The sequence below is a fragment of the Alosa sapidissima genome, chromosome 20 (assembly GCF_018492685.1).
Source record: "Alosa sapidissima isolate fAloSap1 chromosome 20, fAloSap1.pri, whole genome shotgun sequence".
NCBI lineage: Eukaryota > Metazoa > Chordata > Actinopteri > Clupeiformes > Clupeidae > Alosa > Alosa sapidissima.
Genome location: NC_055976.1, coordinates 21,374,510 through 21,392,585, shown reverse-complemented (window position 1 = coordinate 21,392,585; position 18,076 = coordinate 21,374,510). Strand labels below are relative to the sequence as shown.

Sequence of the window (18,076 nt, the reverse complement as noted above, 5' to 3'; positions counted from 1 at the left end):
TCGGCGTTCCTCCTTTTCTTTTACTGTCTATGGTTCCTCCCTGCCAGTAGGTGGCAATCATAGTGACTTGCTATAACGCACATTACCAACGTAAGAGATGTCATATGGCAAGCTTGTCGGAAGAGGTTTTCAGTTAGCCACGTAGCTAACAAGTTGACAGACCATACCGTTAAAAATACAAAGGTTTTACCATCAAGACAATGTATTAAGTCTGTGTGCAAGATAAGAGGTAGTGTACACATAAAGCCAGATCACATTTGGAGTACATAACTTCGAACGACTGTACACCTTTTTGAGAGGTAAATACGTTTTTAGGCTAGCAAGTGTTCCGTGTCAGCTAGCTAATGTTACTATCGATAACAGTCCACTAATTTTGTTGTTAGAACTGACATGCATTTGTATTGTTATTATATCAGTGAGATATTGGTAGACTGAAAGTTCGATGTAACTATATATATATATATATATATATATACTGACATAATTATATTGAATAGTGCTTAGTTTGCAATGTAGCATTAGCTTAGCAGAAGCTTTGTTTTGAATGTCAGCTGATATTTCCTTCCGTCTCTAGGATATGATTTTCACCTGTGAGAGCCTCAGCATTTCTCTTTCATTGTTTAACTGTTTGTCAGTCAAACCACCATGACTGTGGTGGATATATTTCGTATATTTCACAGTGAACTAACTAGAAACGTATGTAGTTGTAACATTAGCTAATCCATAACCTTTGACAAATAAGATGTTTCAGGGTGATCTCGCCCTAAACATAGTTTATCACTCATGTCTAGTTTGCATCAACAGTCATGAGGTCATGTCCTTCGCAGACCTGGCCTTTCGCTACTGTTATGATGAGCCCCACGCAGTGGGACCTGCCCCCCGAGCTATGCTGCAGGCCCATGGCTTTCGTGGCACTGACGGGTCTGGATGTGGTGTACAATGCTGTGCACCGGGCCATCTGGGACGCATTCTGTGCCAACCGGAGAGCTGACCGTGTGCCCATCTCCTTCAAAGTCCTGCCAGGAGACCATGAGTATCCAAAGTGCCGCACAAAAGTATGTCAAATGATCACTTCAGAACAGCTATCCACTCTTAGGCCTAGTTATTAAAATTATTTATTGTGGTCCTGTCCCCTCAGAGAACCTCCTATGAGTGGTACATCCCAAAAGGGATTTTGAAGACTGGCTGGATGAATAAGCACTTGAACCTTGTTCCAGCGCTGGTGGTGCTCTTTTACGAGTTGGACTGGGATGATGCCCAGTGGAAGGAGAAGCAGTCGGAATGCGCCACCAAAGTGGAGATTGTCAGGTAGCTTGTTTGTTTGAGTGTTATCAGTTCCTTTGACTGGAAAGTATTAATTGACTCAAAGAACATATATCAGTACCTCTTTCTACACTCTTCATAATACCATTAATTTAGAACAAGTTATAGCACTGTGGCACTGTGCTAGAATTCAGGATTGGACCAGGCCATTTAAGATTGGGAAATGTCTTTAAAAATGTCTGATAACTTCAGGCACATACGTTTCCCTTGCTTTAAGCCCTGCATACAGTAAAATACAGAGAATTTGAGGATATTATAAATTGATCTTTGATTATGTTTGACAAAACAGAACAAGTCTGCAAGGCAGAAACACCAAGGTCGCTGTAGTCTTAATCCAGAAGAAAACACCTCTTCCTCCAGGTAATGCTTGTCCTAATACAGTTTTAGATGCTTCTGATATTTTGGGCATTTCCATGAGTTCTATGGCTGTAATCGGTTGTTACGCTCACCTCTCGACCTCACGTTGTCGTTTAAGGGGAGGATGTAGTGGCCTCTGAGCGTGCTGCCGCCCTGTGTAATGCCTGTGACCTGTCAGGGAAGTCACTCTTTGTGCTCCCCCACACTGACCACCTTGTGGGGTACATCATCAGGTGAGACGTCACACTATGTACTTATTGTAGACTGCAAAGATGACTGTTTAGATTGTCAGGAAGGCATTAAAAGCATTTTGGGAGTATTTCTCAGTTTGGGATTTGTGTTAACCTTATGTATGTCAGTTCATCTGAATAGAATAAAATGTTATGAATGTGCTTTGATTTATCACTTAATGCATAACGTTTTTTGTAGATTAGAGAATGCCTTCTATGAACATGCCCAGACATACTACTATACAGAAATAAGAAGAGTCAAGTCTCACAAGGAGTTCCTTAACAAAACGACACACCAGGTATACTGTTTTTGACTACCTTGCTTCACCTGTTCCTAAATTACTGAAGTGGCACATAATGGTACAATTTGTGATGATATCTATTTGTCTATACATTTTGTACTATTTTTCATTACAGTTACTGTTTGTGAGGCATCAGTTTAAGATTGGGTTTTTCAGTGAGCTCAAGCAGGATACACAGAATGCACTTAAGTAAGCCTCCCCTCACATAAAACACACAATTAACATCTTGACAGCTCTTACTGCTGGGAACTAAATGTCCTCTCCATGTTGCAGGTACTACAGAACAGCATATGGCCTTGTCCATGAGCTACGTGTTCATGAAACCAACATGCTGGAGATCAAGACCATGGCTGGCTTCATCAACTACAAGGTAAACTTAAACATTTTTTTTTTTAAAAATGGTGTTTTTTAGACCTGATTGCGCAAAGAACAGGCCTGCTTGGCAAACACTAACAAAAGAACAAGAGCTGAGCTGACAGTGATGAAACCTATGGCCTATGGCATTATATACAGTATTTAGGGCTATCATCCAGTAAAAGCTCTTCCTATGTTTTTGCAGGGTTGGTAGGGACTCAAACCATAGCAGTGCATAATGAATAACCTTGGCAGCTAGAGGGAGTAATAGGAATGTATTTTGGTTTGTTCCACACATAACCATACACCGTCAAAATAAATAGGACTCAGAAATTAGCTATCTACAAAACAACCTTCAAAAACTGTAAACACTTCCATACTGTTGCTGTAAATAAGAGCAGAATTATCACTTGGCTTGTGGTGTGGAGGTGGTATTTCAACACAGTTGCATATCCTGTCTGTGGGGGTATCAAATGGCATTGTCCTAAATGTGCTGAGCGTTTCAGAAAGAGGAAGTCCAAGTCTGATGTCTTTACGTTGGCCGTCACATATGTTTGTGTCCCCTTCAGATCTGCAGGCTGTGCTTCCAGCACAACACCCCCCTGGATGCCATCGCTCAGTTCAGGAAGCACATCGACCTATGCAAGAAGAAGATAGGCAGCGCCGAGCTGGCGTTCGAGCACACCGCCTGGATGTCCAAACAGTAAGAGACCTCTGTGCTCCGGACCATTTTCATATTGGTTTGATAGCACCAAACAACTGTTAGCTAATGTAAATGAAAAGCTGCAAGATGAGAATATTAACATGAACAAGAACAAGAAACTGAAGTATGAAAACTGTGTGGTATAAATAAAGCCAGACCTGACCTGGTGGTTGGTGTGTATAGAAAGTCTGTTGTATGATGTATTTTAAAGATAAACTGTGTGGTGTTACTGGACTTGTCAAATATGCAGCACAGGAAGAATGTGTTGTTGGTCTACTGTGGAAAGTGTTGAGTGAGTATAGACCCTTTCAAGAGAGTTCCATTATCAGCATCATAGTTGGCCCCACAAGGCTTCCGTTTTAACATTCCATATGTTATCTTAATGCAGAGGAAGTAGATTGGGAACCAAATAGAACGTTCAAGCATTGTTTTTGTTTTTATTGTTGAAAGGGTCTATAGAATGTATTGTCTAGAAAAGATAAGTGCAGAAATAGTAGAGTCTTAATTTATATCAGATTTATTATAAGTGTTGAGTGGTTTTAACCCGGTAACAGAGGTTTTGATTAGTTTGGAGAAGTCGTGCACAGGACTGTGGCAAGAATGGCTTCATTGATTCTCTGCATAGTGAAATATACACTGCTCAAAAAAAATTAGGGGAACACTTACAGTTTTCCACTATTGTTTAAACACATTTTTGAAACCTTCCACCCTTTTCTCCATTGACAAACTACATTCACAGAATGTCTGACAGTTCCTGCAAAATAAAACACTCGCCTCAAAAGTTTTACTTGTCCTCAGAACCAAACAGTGTCAGAGTACCGATCAAGTGCATGATTGAAGTGTTTTTTTTTTTAGCAGTATAGACAATCCTTCATTTAATTTGAAAATAGGATGTTTTTTTATTTGTAGTTTATTAATGTTTAGAATCTATGGATACAAAATACACACATTTTTATGTGTTACAGGACTTTTTTTTTGTTTAAGTGTGATGCACTTCTAAATAGAAACCTTCAATATATATATTCCATGAATAATTAGCTGACATCTTCCAATACATTTTCAAGTCTCCTTTTGCACTTTTTCTGCACCACCTCACTCTAGGTTTCAGTCCTTTGGGGATCTCTTTGATGAGGCCATTAAGCTCGGCCTCACTGCAATCCAGACCCAGAACCCTGGCTTCTACTACCAGCAGGCGGCGTACTACGCCCAGGAACGCAAGCAGCAGGCAGGCCAGCTCTGCAGCCACGAGGTACAGCAGCAGCGGCCGACACTGGAGCGCAGCGCTCTTATTATGTTCAAATGGGAATTCTGACTCTTATTATGTTCAAATGGGAGTTCTGACTCTTATTATGTTCAAATAGGAGTTCTGACTCGTATTATGCTCAAATAGGAGTTCTGACACCTGTGTGGAGGACATTGTGTTCCACGCAGAAAATGGAAAATAAAAGACACTTGTCAAGAGATAGATCATCTATCTCACAAATTCAAATTATACCAAGCTCCTGGCAAAACAATTTTTATTATTAATTTATTATTTTTTCCCCCGTCATCTACTTCCTGAATTTTTGTTTAACGATACCCGGGACACCGAAACACCGGTGCACATGAAATTTGGTGCCGTGCCGTGGCACTGAGAATGAAGAATCTTTTATGGTATGTTGGTCTCAAGGGCCCACATCAACCTGGCCCATAATCACTCATTTGTGGGAGTATGCCAAGTTTTGTAGAATTTCATCCATGGGGGGGTATAAAAAAATGTAGGTTATGTGTACATTTAGTGACTGTACACATAACCTGTAGATGGCAGTGCACACATATACACATGCACATACACAGGCACGCACATACTATCGGTATTAGAACGGCCGATACATAATTACAAATTCAGTAGGATTAAAAGAAAGCCAAAATAAATATTCATCATCATCATCATGGCTGCATTTCCAGTATTGGCGATACGTAGTCGTTTGTCCACGAGATGGCGCATCGTTGCAGTGAGACGTAATTTTGTTGGAAGTTAAAAGTGGGTTGGAAAAACAATGGACGCTTCCTACAAGGACTGTAGTTTACCGCAGAGAACGTGTAATAAGGCTAGGACGATGTTCACATGAAATGTAATTCCCATTTCTTCTTGAAGCCAAAATAAATCTGAGAATGTTTATCGGACATGCTTGGTTTTTACTGCAGGTACGTTAATCTTATAATATTAATAAGGACCTAGGTACAATAATGTTACCGTTAGCATTGGTTGAGTGATGGAGGCCAATTTGATTGATTGCATTTGTAGAAAACTATAAATGCGGTTATACCAAGCAAATTGATAGCAGCACTGTAATTGTATCTTTCGACTGTCATTTGTTGCACGTGCTACAAAAATCATTCTGTGCAATGGAAGATTTACCAACGTTACACCGGTCTGATACAGTTTTGCCTATACATGCGTGAGACTGAGACGCCTGTTTATTTGTTTTAAGTGCGTGCAGGGTGTGAGAGGGGAATCGATGTGCTTTGATTCCAGCTTGGTAGTCTGTGAGATTAAAAAGCACGTGTGTGTGAAGTATCCAAACAATGACCCCTTCATTTCATTATGGCTGCTTTAGCAACACACCTTAAGCTACTGTGTAGTGGGTCCCATTTAGAAGTGGCTACTTCATTCGCGCTTTCCTTGACTCATGGAGCTGCGTGAATTTTATTACAACTGTTCGCCACGATATGGCAGTTTAAGTCCGCTTGATACCGTAAGGCGTAAGCCATTGGTTTCCAAAGGAGATTTTATTTGTGTCGCCAGCATAGCCTATTGACCATTTATGTTGTAAATAGGCCTACCTTATACAATAGGCCTACCTGTAGTTTAGGGAAGCTAACAGCTTTCTATTAGGATCTAGTTTGTTAGTTACAGTTTTGTCATAACTCCCTGATGCATTTTTGCATTTAGAATAGCCAGAGCGTGGATATCTTAATCGGAAAATTAAACAATATCGGGCGCCTATGCCAAGGTTGGGTGAACCCAGCCTGATCTGCCCGCTATTTATTTTTTGATTTCTTAAAAGATTGATCTTGGTCTGGTGAAAGCCAGACTAGCCATGGACCTTAGTTACACAATGCAAGGGAACATGAATCAGCCTATATTTGCACAAACAATAACGGACAACAGCTCTTCAACTTTGGCCCATTAAAATGTGTATGAACAGTCTAGCGACGCATTTCATCAAGGCCCATTTGGACATGTCAGTTATTTGCACCACTGGTTAGATGTAAAACTGCATTTCGTTTCAGACTACTGTTACTTAATTTGTGCATTGACAATAAAGTATCACATGAACTAAAGATGACTAAAATCTTATGTAGAAGAAGAAACATTCACAAAAACTCCATCCATCCAAAAATGACCTTTGTTTTTGATAGCTGTTGAAAACGGCATGGAACTGACAGAGATGTTTTTGTTTATAAATAAATAAATAAATAAATAAATAAAAATATATAACATTATGCTGATACCTTTTGCTTTTCCCAAATACAATGTAGCCTACAGGTGTTAGTGACCTTTCATCAATCCAGTTGCAATGGATGAACTGTGATGAACTGCCCTACTTGTGATTGTTTAGAGATTTTAAAGGTTTTATAAATGCTTTTCAGCGCCAGTAGGCTACTTTCTGTGCAGCCGCACACACACACACACACACACAGGCATGCCAAACAAGCATACACAAAAGGTTCAAGAGTGGGGGATGGAGTAAAATATGGAGACAAATTGAAGTGTGATTTATTATCGCGGAACGGATGTACAGGACTGAGCGGCGGTCATATTTTGTACCGCTACGCGGTACATCTAGTTATGTTCAAATGGGAGTTCTGACTCTTTTTATGTTCAAATGGGAGTTCTGACTCTTATTATATTCAAATGGGAGTTCTGACTCTTATTAACCCTTAAAGGAGCACCGTCACACTGGTGTGACGGGAATGTTGAGAAATGAACGTTCTAAAGAATATCTGGGTTCATTGAATTCAACATAGAATTTTAGAACCTTCAATTGTTGCGGAACTTAGAACGTTCAAAAACCTACACCTTTAAGGGTTAAAGTTCTGACTCTTTTTTCTCTCCAGCCCAGTGTGGCCTACCCAGCCCCCGACCCTCTGGAGACAACAGCGGGAGCACTGGACTTCTACGGCCAGAGATCCTGGAGACAGGGCCACCAGAGTGAGTAGCCTGTGGTCACGTCTCAATCAACACTGCTATGTTTTATTTTTATATTAGTATTTATTATTTTAGATATACCTACTATCTCTTCTGTCAGGGACTCAGTGGTCAGAAATGTAGATAAATGTTTCATACATAAATGCAAACAGTGAAGAATAACAGAAAGCAGGAACAAAGATCACAGAAAGAAACAAATACAGGATAAAGCTATAGTTAAAAAGCCACTGATTAGAAGCAATGACACTGTTCTGTGAAGGGTAAATTTTAGAGTTGGCCGCTGTGTGAAATCCCCTACTGTACCTATTGCACTAGGAACTGAACATCTCTCCTGTGTATATGTGAAAAGTAGTTAATTTAATGCATACAAACAAAATGTATATCTTACTGTGATATCTTGCCTAAGTAAACAACTTCGACATGCTTTACTTGTGTCCTTGTAATGTCTCTGAGAGAGTTTTGTTAGGCCTGTTATTGTGTTTTTCTAGCTTTCCTCCATTTTCACGCTCTCTCACACTGTCACTTACCGTACTCTCACTCAGGTATTGACCCTCCAGACGCAGAAAAAGAGAAACTGGGCATTCTGGCTCTCCAGATGAAGGAAAAAGATATACCTCACTCGGTTAGAGCTAAACACAGACACACACACACACACACACACACACACACACACACACACACACACACACACACACACACACACACACACACACAAAAGATATACCTCACTCGGTTAGAGCTAAACACAGACACACACACACACACACACACACACACACACACACACACACACACACACACACCAAAAAGATATACCTCACTCGGTTAGAGCTACACACACACACACACACCAAAAAGATATACCTCACTCGGTTAGAGCTACACACACACACACACACACGCACACACACACGCACACACACACACACACACACACACAACAAAAAGATATACCTCACTCGTTTAGAGCTACACACACACACACACACACACACACACACACACACACACACACACACACACCAAAAAGATATACCTCACTTGGTTAGAGCTACACACACACACACACACACACACACACACACACACACACTCCAGATGAAGGAAAAAGATATACCGGTACCTCACTCAGTTAGAGCTTCACACACACACACACACACACACACACACACACACACACACACACACACACACACAAACACACGCACACACATGATATATGTCACCCCAGTATGGAGGAAAAAACATTTATAAACAATGGAACAACTCACTACAGTCGCACATGATCTCTCCAGCCAACTGTGAAACCGGGGGAATCATCTGTGTCACATGTCGACACCTTTGAACATCCTTGTCAATGTGTAGATGGAGAAGGTTAATGAGCACTCCTGAGAGTGCTTATGTTGATGCCTCTTTTAATAACATTATTCATCCATTGTCCAGTCTCACCATAGTCATAGATTGACCAAGGATGTAAACATAATGTCATTCCTCAGGGTTACTTAAGGACATTTCTTTTTTTGGTTACTGGCTGTAATGGTCAACTAGTCTAATAAATATGCATTTATTAACATTTTCATTACTCAGCATGTCTGTAGTTCATTATGTCTGTTTGGTTCATTCTGTGTGTGTGTGTGTGTGTGTGTGTGTGTGTGTGTTTTGCAGGAGCTTATCATTGCTTTGCTTAGCAATGCTGTAGCCCAGTTCAAGAAGTACAAGTGTCCACGAATGAAGAGCCACTTAAGTGAGTTTTGGTGGAGTTTTGAGGCATACGTGTTTTTGTTTTATTATTTGACTTGCCTCACACATACCATACAAACAAAACTGTACTAAGAAAAGGAATTTGCATTTTGCTTTCTTTAACTCATTGAGTGGCAAAAACGTAATATTACGTTTTTAGCTTTTTTTTTTTTTTTTAAATTACGAAACTAGACACTCTAACACACCTTATATGTGATTTTGGGAACTCTGTGATGAATGGAAATGAAATATATGACGATCGAAAACTCATGAAAACGCACAATCTGGACATTTTATCTGGACATTTTATCATAGCTCGGTTGCCGCTTTGGGTCGAATCAGTGACGCATGCACGTCATCTCAAAACCAGGCCATTTTTGTGGGTCTATCACTAGGTGACAGTCTCGCTGATCACTTCCCGGAAAGTTTACAGGCAACACTTATTATTTCATGAAAGACGTTATTTCTAGAAAAAAACAGCGATTTTGATGAAAACTAGCCACTGTTTAGCTTGGGATTTCTCAGGAACAGAGGCATGTAGAAATACACGGTTTGCACCCACTGAGAGCTTAATGTCTCACCTTTTAAACGAGCCATTGTATGTGTTCATAGCTATAACACAGAATATGCTGTGGCTGTACAAAAATCATCAACAATGGTCTAGATTGCTGGCACTCTAGGACAAAGCTTCCGAAAACAGCTTGGCATTCAATGAGTTAAAAGACAACATCTTGTATCGCATCCCAACTGTGAAGTGATCTGTTTATCGTGACAATAATACTATTATTATAATACTATTGCAGTATCACATGAATAAGATGTGAGCATGTTCTTCCCTCTTTTTTTCCGTACAGTGGTTCAGATGGGAGAGGAGTACTACCATGCCAAGGACTACACCAAAGCCCTCAAGTGAGTTGCTAAAAAGAGTTATTTTAACACCGCTTTATTTCTCCACTCATTTACCAATCTTAAAACAGGCATGTGGGACAGGCTGTGTAAGATTTGAAGATATATATTATAAATAATGCTTTAAGCTTTGTCAATGTGGCACCTTCAACTCCTTAACGGTCTCTCTCTCTCTCTCTCTCTCTCTCTCTCTCTCTCTCTCTGTCTCTCTCTCTCTCTCTCTGTCTCTCTCTCTCTCTCTCTCTCTCTCTCTGTCTCTCTCTCTCTTTCTCTCTCTCTCTGGACAGGCTGCTGGACTACGTGATGTGTGACTACCGCACGGAACGCTGGTGGACCCTGCTCACCTCCATCCTCTGCACCGCCCTCAAGTGCTCCTACCTGATGGGGCTCATCAAGGACTACATCACCTACGCCATGGAGTTGGTGGGGCGAGGTGCGCCTACTAGACACAAGCACCCCCTCCCTCACACTTTACATGTACTCCTTCAGCAGACGCTGCTATCTAAAGCCACCATGTCCGTTATATCAGTGTTTCTCAAACGTTTTCAGGACCACTTAACCAATAAAAACAAAAACTCACGGACCACCTAGCTAAATTAGTATATTACACAATAGGCCTACTCACTGAACCACCTTGCTTAGTGTCTTTGCACCTTGCTTATTGTGTCAGAGGATTCATATGATTTAAACTGGCGTAGCTTACATAGGCATGTTGCAAAACTGTTTGGATTTACATACAAGTTGCTTCAATATTGCAAACAACTCATCTATATTATATTTTACCACGTCTGCTCACGGACCCCTTGGGACAGCTTGCGGACCACCAGTGGTCCCCGGACCACATTTTGAGAAACACTGCGTTATATTAAAAGGGCCATTGTTCACGGAGCAAATCGGGGTTAAGTGCCTTGCTCAAGGGCCACAATGGTGCAAGCCAGGAATTGAACCCACAACCTTTCTGGCCACTGCATGCTAGCCCAGCTCCTTAACCAGTTCGCTACCACCGCCCACACTAACACACTGCACACTGGTTTTGTTGTTGGTCTTGTTGGACACCACTGTGCTAGACGTGACGGGTGTCATATAACCTGACTTCCTGTTTTTCCCCTATTAGCCTCCACCCTACGCACTGAACAGAAGTCCAGGATCGAGAAGAACCTCATCAAAGTACTGATGGTGAGTCTCATGCAGCCTCAGAGAAGCACACACTGGCAGCTGCTGCTTTTTGCTATCGCATTTATAAGGGACACATGGTCATTAAGACACACACACACACACACACACACACACACACACACACACACACACACACACACACACACACACACACATAGAGAGAAAAGTGCATGGAGGAGCAGCGATAACATCACTGTCTGACAATCGGTCAGGCCAGGTTCGATTGCCGAACCCACCGTTGCGAGTTCTTGTCTCTTCGGATGAAATGTCAACTTTTACCCTTGACTTCAGAACGAGGTGCCGGAGCCAGAGCCTGACTGTGACCCAGCGTCAGTGAAGGCTGCCCAGTCACTGTGGAACGACCGCGTCTCTCTGGCGGGAAATAACGACTTCACCGTGGACATGCAGGAGTATGTGCCCTTTGGTGAGTGGAGAGAGAACCTTTTGATTCAATCTCAGGTGTGAGTGAAGAGAGAACCTTTTGATCCAATCTCAGGTGTGAGTGGAGAGAGAACCTTTTGATCCAATCTCAGGTGTGAGTGGACAGAGAACCTTTTGATATAATCTCAGGTGTGAGTGGAGAGAGAACCTTTTGATATAATCTCAGGTGTATTTCAGCCATAATGCTGATAGGTTGGCATAGTTGGCTAGTGTGAAACTGGCAGATTGAGACTACTGTTGATTGAGGAGACATACTATAGAAGTCAATTTGCCAACATAGTTCACAGTAGGAATAGCTAAGGTTGAGGTCTTGCCCAATTTAAATGCCCAATGAGATGTTGTGTCCCCTTGCTCTTGCAGTCCAGTGTAAGGCCAAGTTCCTGTCGCCCAGTTTCCACGTGGATGACCCAGTGCAGCTGCATGTCTACCTGAAGGCTGACTGCCCACATTCCCTTCGCTTCTCCAAACTGTGTGTGAGCCTGAGTAACCAGGTACATACACACACACACACTCACACACACACACACACAAAAACATCCTCCCTGGTTTTCAATTCTGATATTTGTGGACATTATGCGACTATTTAAATTGTTCAGATGCTAAACTACAATTTTCTGATCAGGTTGTACGGAGGTGGATGGCATGATTTGCCATCATTGTAGTCCATGGACAAAGACCACTGTCCTACTCCTAAAAGTATCAAGGTCGACATGTTTGATATGATTGACAGGAATACAACCAGTACTGCCTGGTGGAGGAGCCGTGCAAGTCCAAAGACATCCTCGAGCCGTCCACCCAGGAGAACATGTGTCTAGTGCCCGGCAAGACACGCAAGTACTGCTTCAAGTTTGTGGCCAAGACTGAAGATGTGGGAAAGAAGATAGAGGTATGCAACAACACAACAGAATGGCCATGTGTTTGGGATCTCTGTTTAACACCTATATGCACTTTTGGGTTGCTAATTTAACTGTGTGTGTGTGTGTGTGTGTGTGTGTGTGTGTGTGTGCTAGATCACTGGCGTGCACCTGATGCTGGGCAGCGAGAGCGGCCGCTGCGTCTATCTGAACTGGCGGGGCGGAGGCGGCGACGCAGGCTCCTCCCAAGAGGCCGTGCAGGCGTCCCGCTCTTTCAAGAGGCGCGGCCGTGCCCCGGAGCAGCATGTGGACTGGGACATGGTGACCATTCAGGCCAGCACCATGTAAGACCCCCGCTTACAGCGTCCCCAGTGGGTGCTGGAACTGTAGTCCATTGGATGTCCACACAGATGCTGATGTGTGTTTGCAATCAGGGCATCTCTGATTTGCCTAATTCTGAAGAAAAGAAAATAACAGCAGATAATTGTATTTCAAGATGTATACTAAGCCATGGATGCTTCTCATTTAAAGGGGCGTGTATATTGTTGGTGCTTTAAATGAAATGCCCTCTTAATCATCATATCGTCAAACTACAGGCTAAAGTAATATCCTTAGCGTCCGGCCTTACTGTATGCCTACGGCCGCACCACAGCAACCCCACTTTCACTCGTGCCACATTGCTTAAATAATGTATCGTAAAAGCACCAATTTCCACCCCTTTCGTTCGAAAATTCTAAAACAAAGATGGTTTTTAATACTTCAAAATAACATTTGATAAATTAACTTTACATTTTCCAGTAGCCTTTGGTGTGAAGATTTGAACAAAATCTGGTTTGGTTCCTAACAGGAGCATTTACTGCCTTAAAAATTCGATTTTGTCTACCGTGCTCAAATACCGTGCTATTTCCGCCCACTCACTCGGCACATCAACAGTTAGACCAAGAACTCTCAAAATCAAAATTCCACTGGAGCTCCAAGTGGATTTGTACATGCAGCCGTACAACATTGTTTACAGCTCTAGTCACGCTCGAGTCACGGGTAAAAAAATGAAATTTTTGGTATATAGCTATTAGCTCATTTAGATACACGTATTGGGTGGGGGCTTGCCTTTCTTTAGGAATCCGCCATCTTGGTTTGTATAGAAATGAATATTAAGTGACACATACACGTAAAAGGGTGGAAATAGGTGACTTTCCGATAATGGCGTTGTTCAGCTCTTCCTCCCCTTCTGCTCCCCTCTCTGTAGGGTCATTTCCAGGGTCCCCCGTATCTCAGTCCAGCTGCGTCATGAGCCCCCAGCGCTCAACAACGAGATGTACTGCATGGCCCTGACCATCCAGTCCCAGGAGGACACTGTGGCCAGAGATGTTAAGCTCACAGCTGGCCTCAAACCAGGTGGGGCCCAGGCGTGCTCTTAGCCCTTGTGACTACACATGTGCTCTTTTTCTGAAGTTATGGAAAATAACTCAAAAAGTTATGGTTCTCACCAGGAGTAATCTGTGTGTGGTTGTGTTGGTGTGTGGGTTTGTATGTGTGTCTGTGTGTGTCTGTGTCTGTGTGTGTCTATGTCTGTGTCTGTGTGTGTGCAGGCCAGGACGCAAACCTCACCCAGACGACCCACGTGACCCTAAATGGAAGTGAGGTGTGTGATGACTCCCATCCGGCCTTGCTCACTGACCTCCCCATCGGAGACCTGCAACCTGGAGAGAAGGTCAGACATGCACAACATTCCCAGTCCTCTCTCGTTATCTCAGTTCCCAGGTCCACGTTACTGATTTTATTTAGTTAACAAAACTTTACGATTAGCATTTAGTAATACGTACGTAATATTTTAGTAATACAGTAGTTAATGCTTAATTAATGTTACTCAATGTGTGCCTTTAATTAGTGCCAGTTATGCGAACCAGTCTGTGCCATAATGCCACTGTCTGTGTGTATCCTTCATGCAAGGGTGATTAACAGCCTTCTGTCCATCTCTCTGTCCATCTCTGGCTGTGTGTGTGTGTGTGTGGTCAGATTGAAAAGCTTTTGTATGTGCGCTCGGTCAGCACCGGCTCACGCATCTTCCTCTTTCATGTGGCCTACACCATGAGCACTACCGTGGAGGGCAAGGAGATCACCTGCAAGTGCCACAAGGTACAGCCGCTGCAAAAGCAAGGTGGTCCGGCACTCACTGCAAGGTCACTACCAAGGTCATGACTGCCCACTAGTACAAGACATTTTGGATAAAGCGACAAATTAACTAAATGCATGGAATGTAAATGTTACAACAGAAACCATACCCCCAGTAACTCGCTGTTGACATTAGTAATTAATGTATTGCTATGGTATCTTTTAGTCATCTGTTTTTACATGCTTTTTTACAGGATGAGACTGTCACCATAGAAACTGTCATTCCATTTGAGGTGACCACCAGGTTTGTTTCTAAAAAGGTGAGTTAAAATATCCCATGAGTTTTAACTTAAAGGAATTTAAAGACAACTATTTTGAAGAGCATTAAATTAATTCCTGTTTGTGTGGTTTTAGTTTGAGAACTTGGACAGGGTGTTCGTTGACATCCCCTTCTTGCTCATGACTGACATCCTGAGTGCGTCGCCATGGCCACTGCACCTGGACACCAGCCGACTGGACCTTGCTCCAACTATGGCTGCCATCGACCAGCTGCAATCACAGCTAGAGGAAGGTGAGGAAACTGGGGTGGTGAAGGGCTAGAGAGTCTCTTCTCTCACGTTAGTTCTCTAACTTTGGTTTGTCTGTGTGAATTTAATATATGCTATGCAGACGATTTTCATTGAAATTCTCAGAGTAACTGAAAATACTAGATGAGCCGTTTTTCACATTTGTCAGGCAGACAGAATATTTTCAGTGGCAAACTACAAGTAAAAGCATGGTGCATGAGGAATTATAGAACTGGTTGGTGAATGAACCGTTCATTAATACAAACACTTCAGTAGCATATACAAGCCTTCAACTAGTTTGACATTAAAGTGAAGTTTAAATTAGTTGAGTCAGTATAGTATCAGAGATGTTACAAAAACAGAAATGTTATAATTGTCTGTAATTGTGATTTTTGTATCATTCAGTCTTGAGCTAAGCAGTAAGAAAGTCAATAGAAACGCTAGACTGACAGTGGTGCTGGACTCTTCCGTTGTGTGTGTGCAGAGGTGCTCCAGACTGGGGAGTGTGCCAGCGAGTGCTTTTGTCTCAAGTGCCCCCCGGTGGCCAACGGGAGCAGCACAGTGGCATCGGGGCAGTACATCATCTCCTGGAAGAGGTCCGTGTGCCTGGCCAATCTGGCCACGTCTTGACCACTTTTCCACTGAATCTGTTGTGTACAACATTAAGACTGTCTAAAGGCTTTTTCTGACTGCTTTGGTAGATAAACAAATTTGCTTTTTCATCGAAAACAAGGACATGTATAATGAATAGTCGATATACAATGGAAATTAGATTTAGAGATTACCAGTATGTAAAATGGATATTTTTGATCGTGTATTTGTTCTATTTATTTCAGGAAATCTACCTTCGCTGCAACCCCAATGATCAACACTGTTGTCACCCTCCCTCATGTTATCGTCGAAACCATTCCATTATACGTGCACGCTGGTGAGAAGACACTAAGTTTGATTTCTCTCTCTTTTCACACAGAGAAAACAGCGGATGTCGTTAGTAGTACTTTTATTATTGTTATGTCATGATGCCTATAATGTTATGTTTCCATAAATATCCACACACTTTGTCAATGCATGTCAAACAGTGGTTTCCTCATAGCGTTTAGAGTGGGGTAAATCAGTATGTGGTTGTGTCCTGTGGTTGTGCTGTCAGACCTGCCTTCGTTCGGCCGCGTGCGTGAGTCTCTGCCAGTGAGGTACCGCATTGAGAACCGCACGGCCCTGGTGCAGGACGTGGAGATGTCCGTGGAGCCCAGTGATGCCTTCATGTTCTCCGGCCTCAAACAGGTGAGCGCTGCTCTCCCACTCATGGCGGAGCAGCGTAGAATCCTCTGTTTCCTTCTGTCATTTTCTTCCAGTGTGTACAAAGAAGTTGTTCTTCTAGGATCTCTCGTTAATGACTGTGTTTTTGTGCGTTCTGTCTCTTTGGACTTGCATGTGTTTTACAATTAAACATGTGTGGTTCTCACTCTGAGTACTCTACTGTGTGTGTGTGTGTGTGTGTGTGTGTGTGTGTGCGTGTGTGTGCGTGTGTGTGTGTGTGTGTGTGATGCAGGTGCGCATGCGTATCCTGCCGGGTGCGGAGCAGGAGATGCTGTATAATTTCTACCCGCTGATGGCGGGCTACCAGAGCCTGCCTCTGCTCAGCGTGACCCTGCTGCGCTTCCCCAACGTTCCCCCGCAGTTGCTCCAGCGGTTCCTGCCCTCGCGCATCTTTGTCAAGGTGACCCCTCATCTTCCTCATCCTCCTCATCCTCCTTCTCCTTCCCCTCACATGGATCCTCTATCTATCATAGCATTAACTTGGACTTATATGGAGTCACATTTACAGTGAAGAAAAATATGTGTCAACTCCCACACACACACACACACACTCTCTCTCTCACACACACACATACACACACACACACTCACACACACACTCACAAAAACATACTCTTTGCCTTTAACATTCATAGTGGTTAATCAAATTTAGTTACATTTAAAGAGTGGTCAGAAAACGTGACAACAGAGGTGTGTCACTTATGTCATTTTGCCATGCAAAATGTCAATCATGTCAGACAGGAAAATCATGCACAAACACACACGATTCCTCCTCATGTTAAATATTCACAATGTTAAGTTACATTTAGAAATTGATGATTGTGGGTTGATTTCTGAAAATATGGCAGTTATATATAAATATGGCAGCTACACCAGGCACATAACTGAAGCGCTACGTTCACGTTGCGTCTGCTGCAACAATTAGCTCCCGCTATAATCAATGGAATTAGCTACACCAGACGTGATAGTGGCGTGTACATTAGAAAAAAATAGACCTAAACTAAAATAGTCTTCTAAAATGATTTTTTACGAGTCGTGAACGGAACGCTTCAGTTACGCGCCCCAGAGTAGCTTCCCTGTTATGATCTAATAAATGCCTTCCATGTAAACAAAGGTTATTTATTTTTCCTTCCTTTTCTTACAGCCTCAAGGAAGACCTGGTGACGCCTCAATAGCAGCTGCATAGGAAGAGCTGGGAGTTTGTTTACTGGATTACTTTTTGTGAATGAATTAGCCACTGTTATTCCTGACTGGGTACATTTCCAAGACGAAAATCATCATGCCCGGAATTCTTTTGCCTGCTAGTAGAGAGCGTTGCCTTTGTTTGTATGTCATTGGTCTCACTGTGTATTTTATTGGTAATGTATTTTCAACTCAACTAATGCATTTTAACAGGCTTGGCTAAAACAGAAAACATAGGTAAACACAGCTGTAATTTATGTTAATCACTAAAGGTATGGCAAATCATTAAACTTGTGAAGAATTGACCTCGTATGTTCT

At 42.4% G+C, this 18,076-nt stretch overlaps 1 protein-coding gene across 2 annotated transcripts; it reads left to right on the top strand.

The window, feature by feature from the left end:
• The first annotated feature begins 38 nt into the window (after window positions 1–38).
• On the top strand, window positions 39–18,063 carry trappc11 (trafficking protein particle complex subunit 11). Of its 2 annotated transcripts, none has more exons than XM_042075360.1 (30): window positions 39–299; window positions 805–1,055; window positions 1,139–1,308; window positions 1,613–1,683; window positions 1,799–1,913; window positions 2,110–2,209; window positions 2,328–2,401; window positions 2,486–2,582; window positions 3,136–3,269; window positions 4,371–4,518; window positions 7,374–7,467; window positions 8,007–8,086; window positions 9,130–9,208; window positions 10,059–10,113; window positions 10,398–10,543; window positions 11,225–11,286; window positions 11,578–11,710; window positions 12,088–12,218; window positions 12,458–12,613; window positions 12,738–12,925; window positions 13,828–13,976; window positions 14,171–14,292; window positions 14,598–14,717; window positions 14,948–15,013; window positions 15,108–15,264; window positions 15,744–15,855; window positions 16,096–16,187; window positions 16,407–16,540; window positions 16,809–16,976; window positions 17,721–18,063. In XM_042075360.1, exons 2-30 carry the CDS (start codon window positions 807–809, stop codon window positions 17,760–17,762), a joined length of 3,444 nt encoding a protein of 1,147 aa, XP_041931294.1. In that variant the 5' UTR covers window positions 39–299; window positions 805–806; the 3' UTR covers window positions 17,763–18,063. The 2 variants fall into 2 exon arrangements, with proteins under 2 accessions (XP_041931294.1, XP_041931295.1); XM_042075361.1 differs by having other exon boundaries at window positions 40–299; window positions 828–1,055.
• The last annotated feature ends 13 nt before the right edge of the window (window positions 18,064–18,076 follow it).

Coding starts and splice junctions, on each gene's coding strand:
- trappc11 (XM_042075360.1), top strand. CDS start 807: ATGAGGTCATGTCCTTCGCAGACCTGGCCTTTCGCTACTGTTATGATG. Junction 12,219..12,457: donor GTGTGAGCCTGAGTAACCAG/GTACATACACAC, acceptor TATGATTGACAG/GAATACAACCAGTACTGCCT. Junction 15,014..15,107: donor CCAGGTTTGTTTCTAAAAAG/GTGAGTTAAAAT, acceptor GTGTGGTTTTAG/TTTGAGAACTTGGACAGGGT.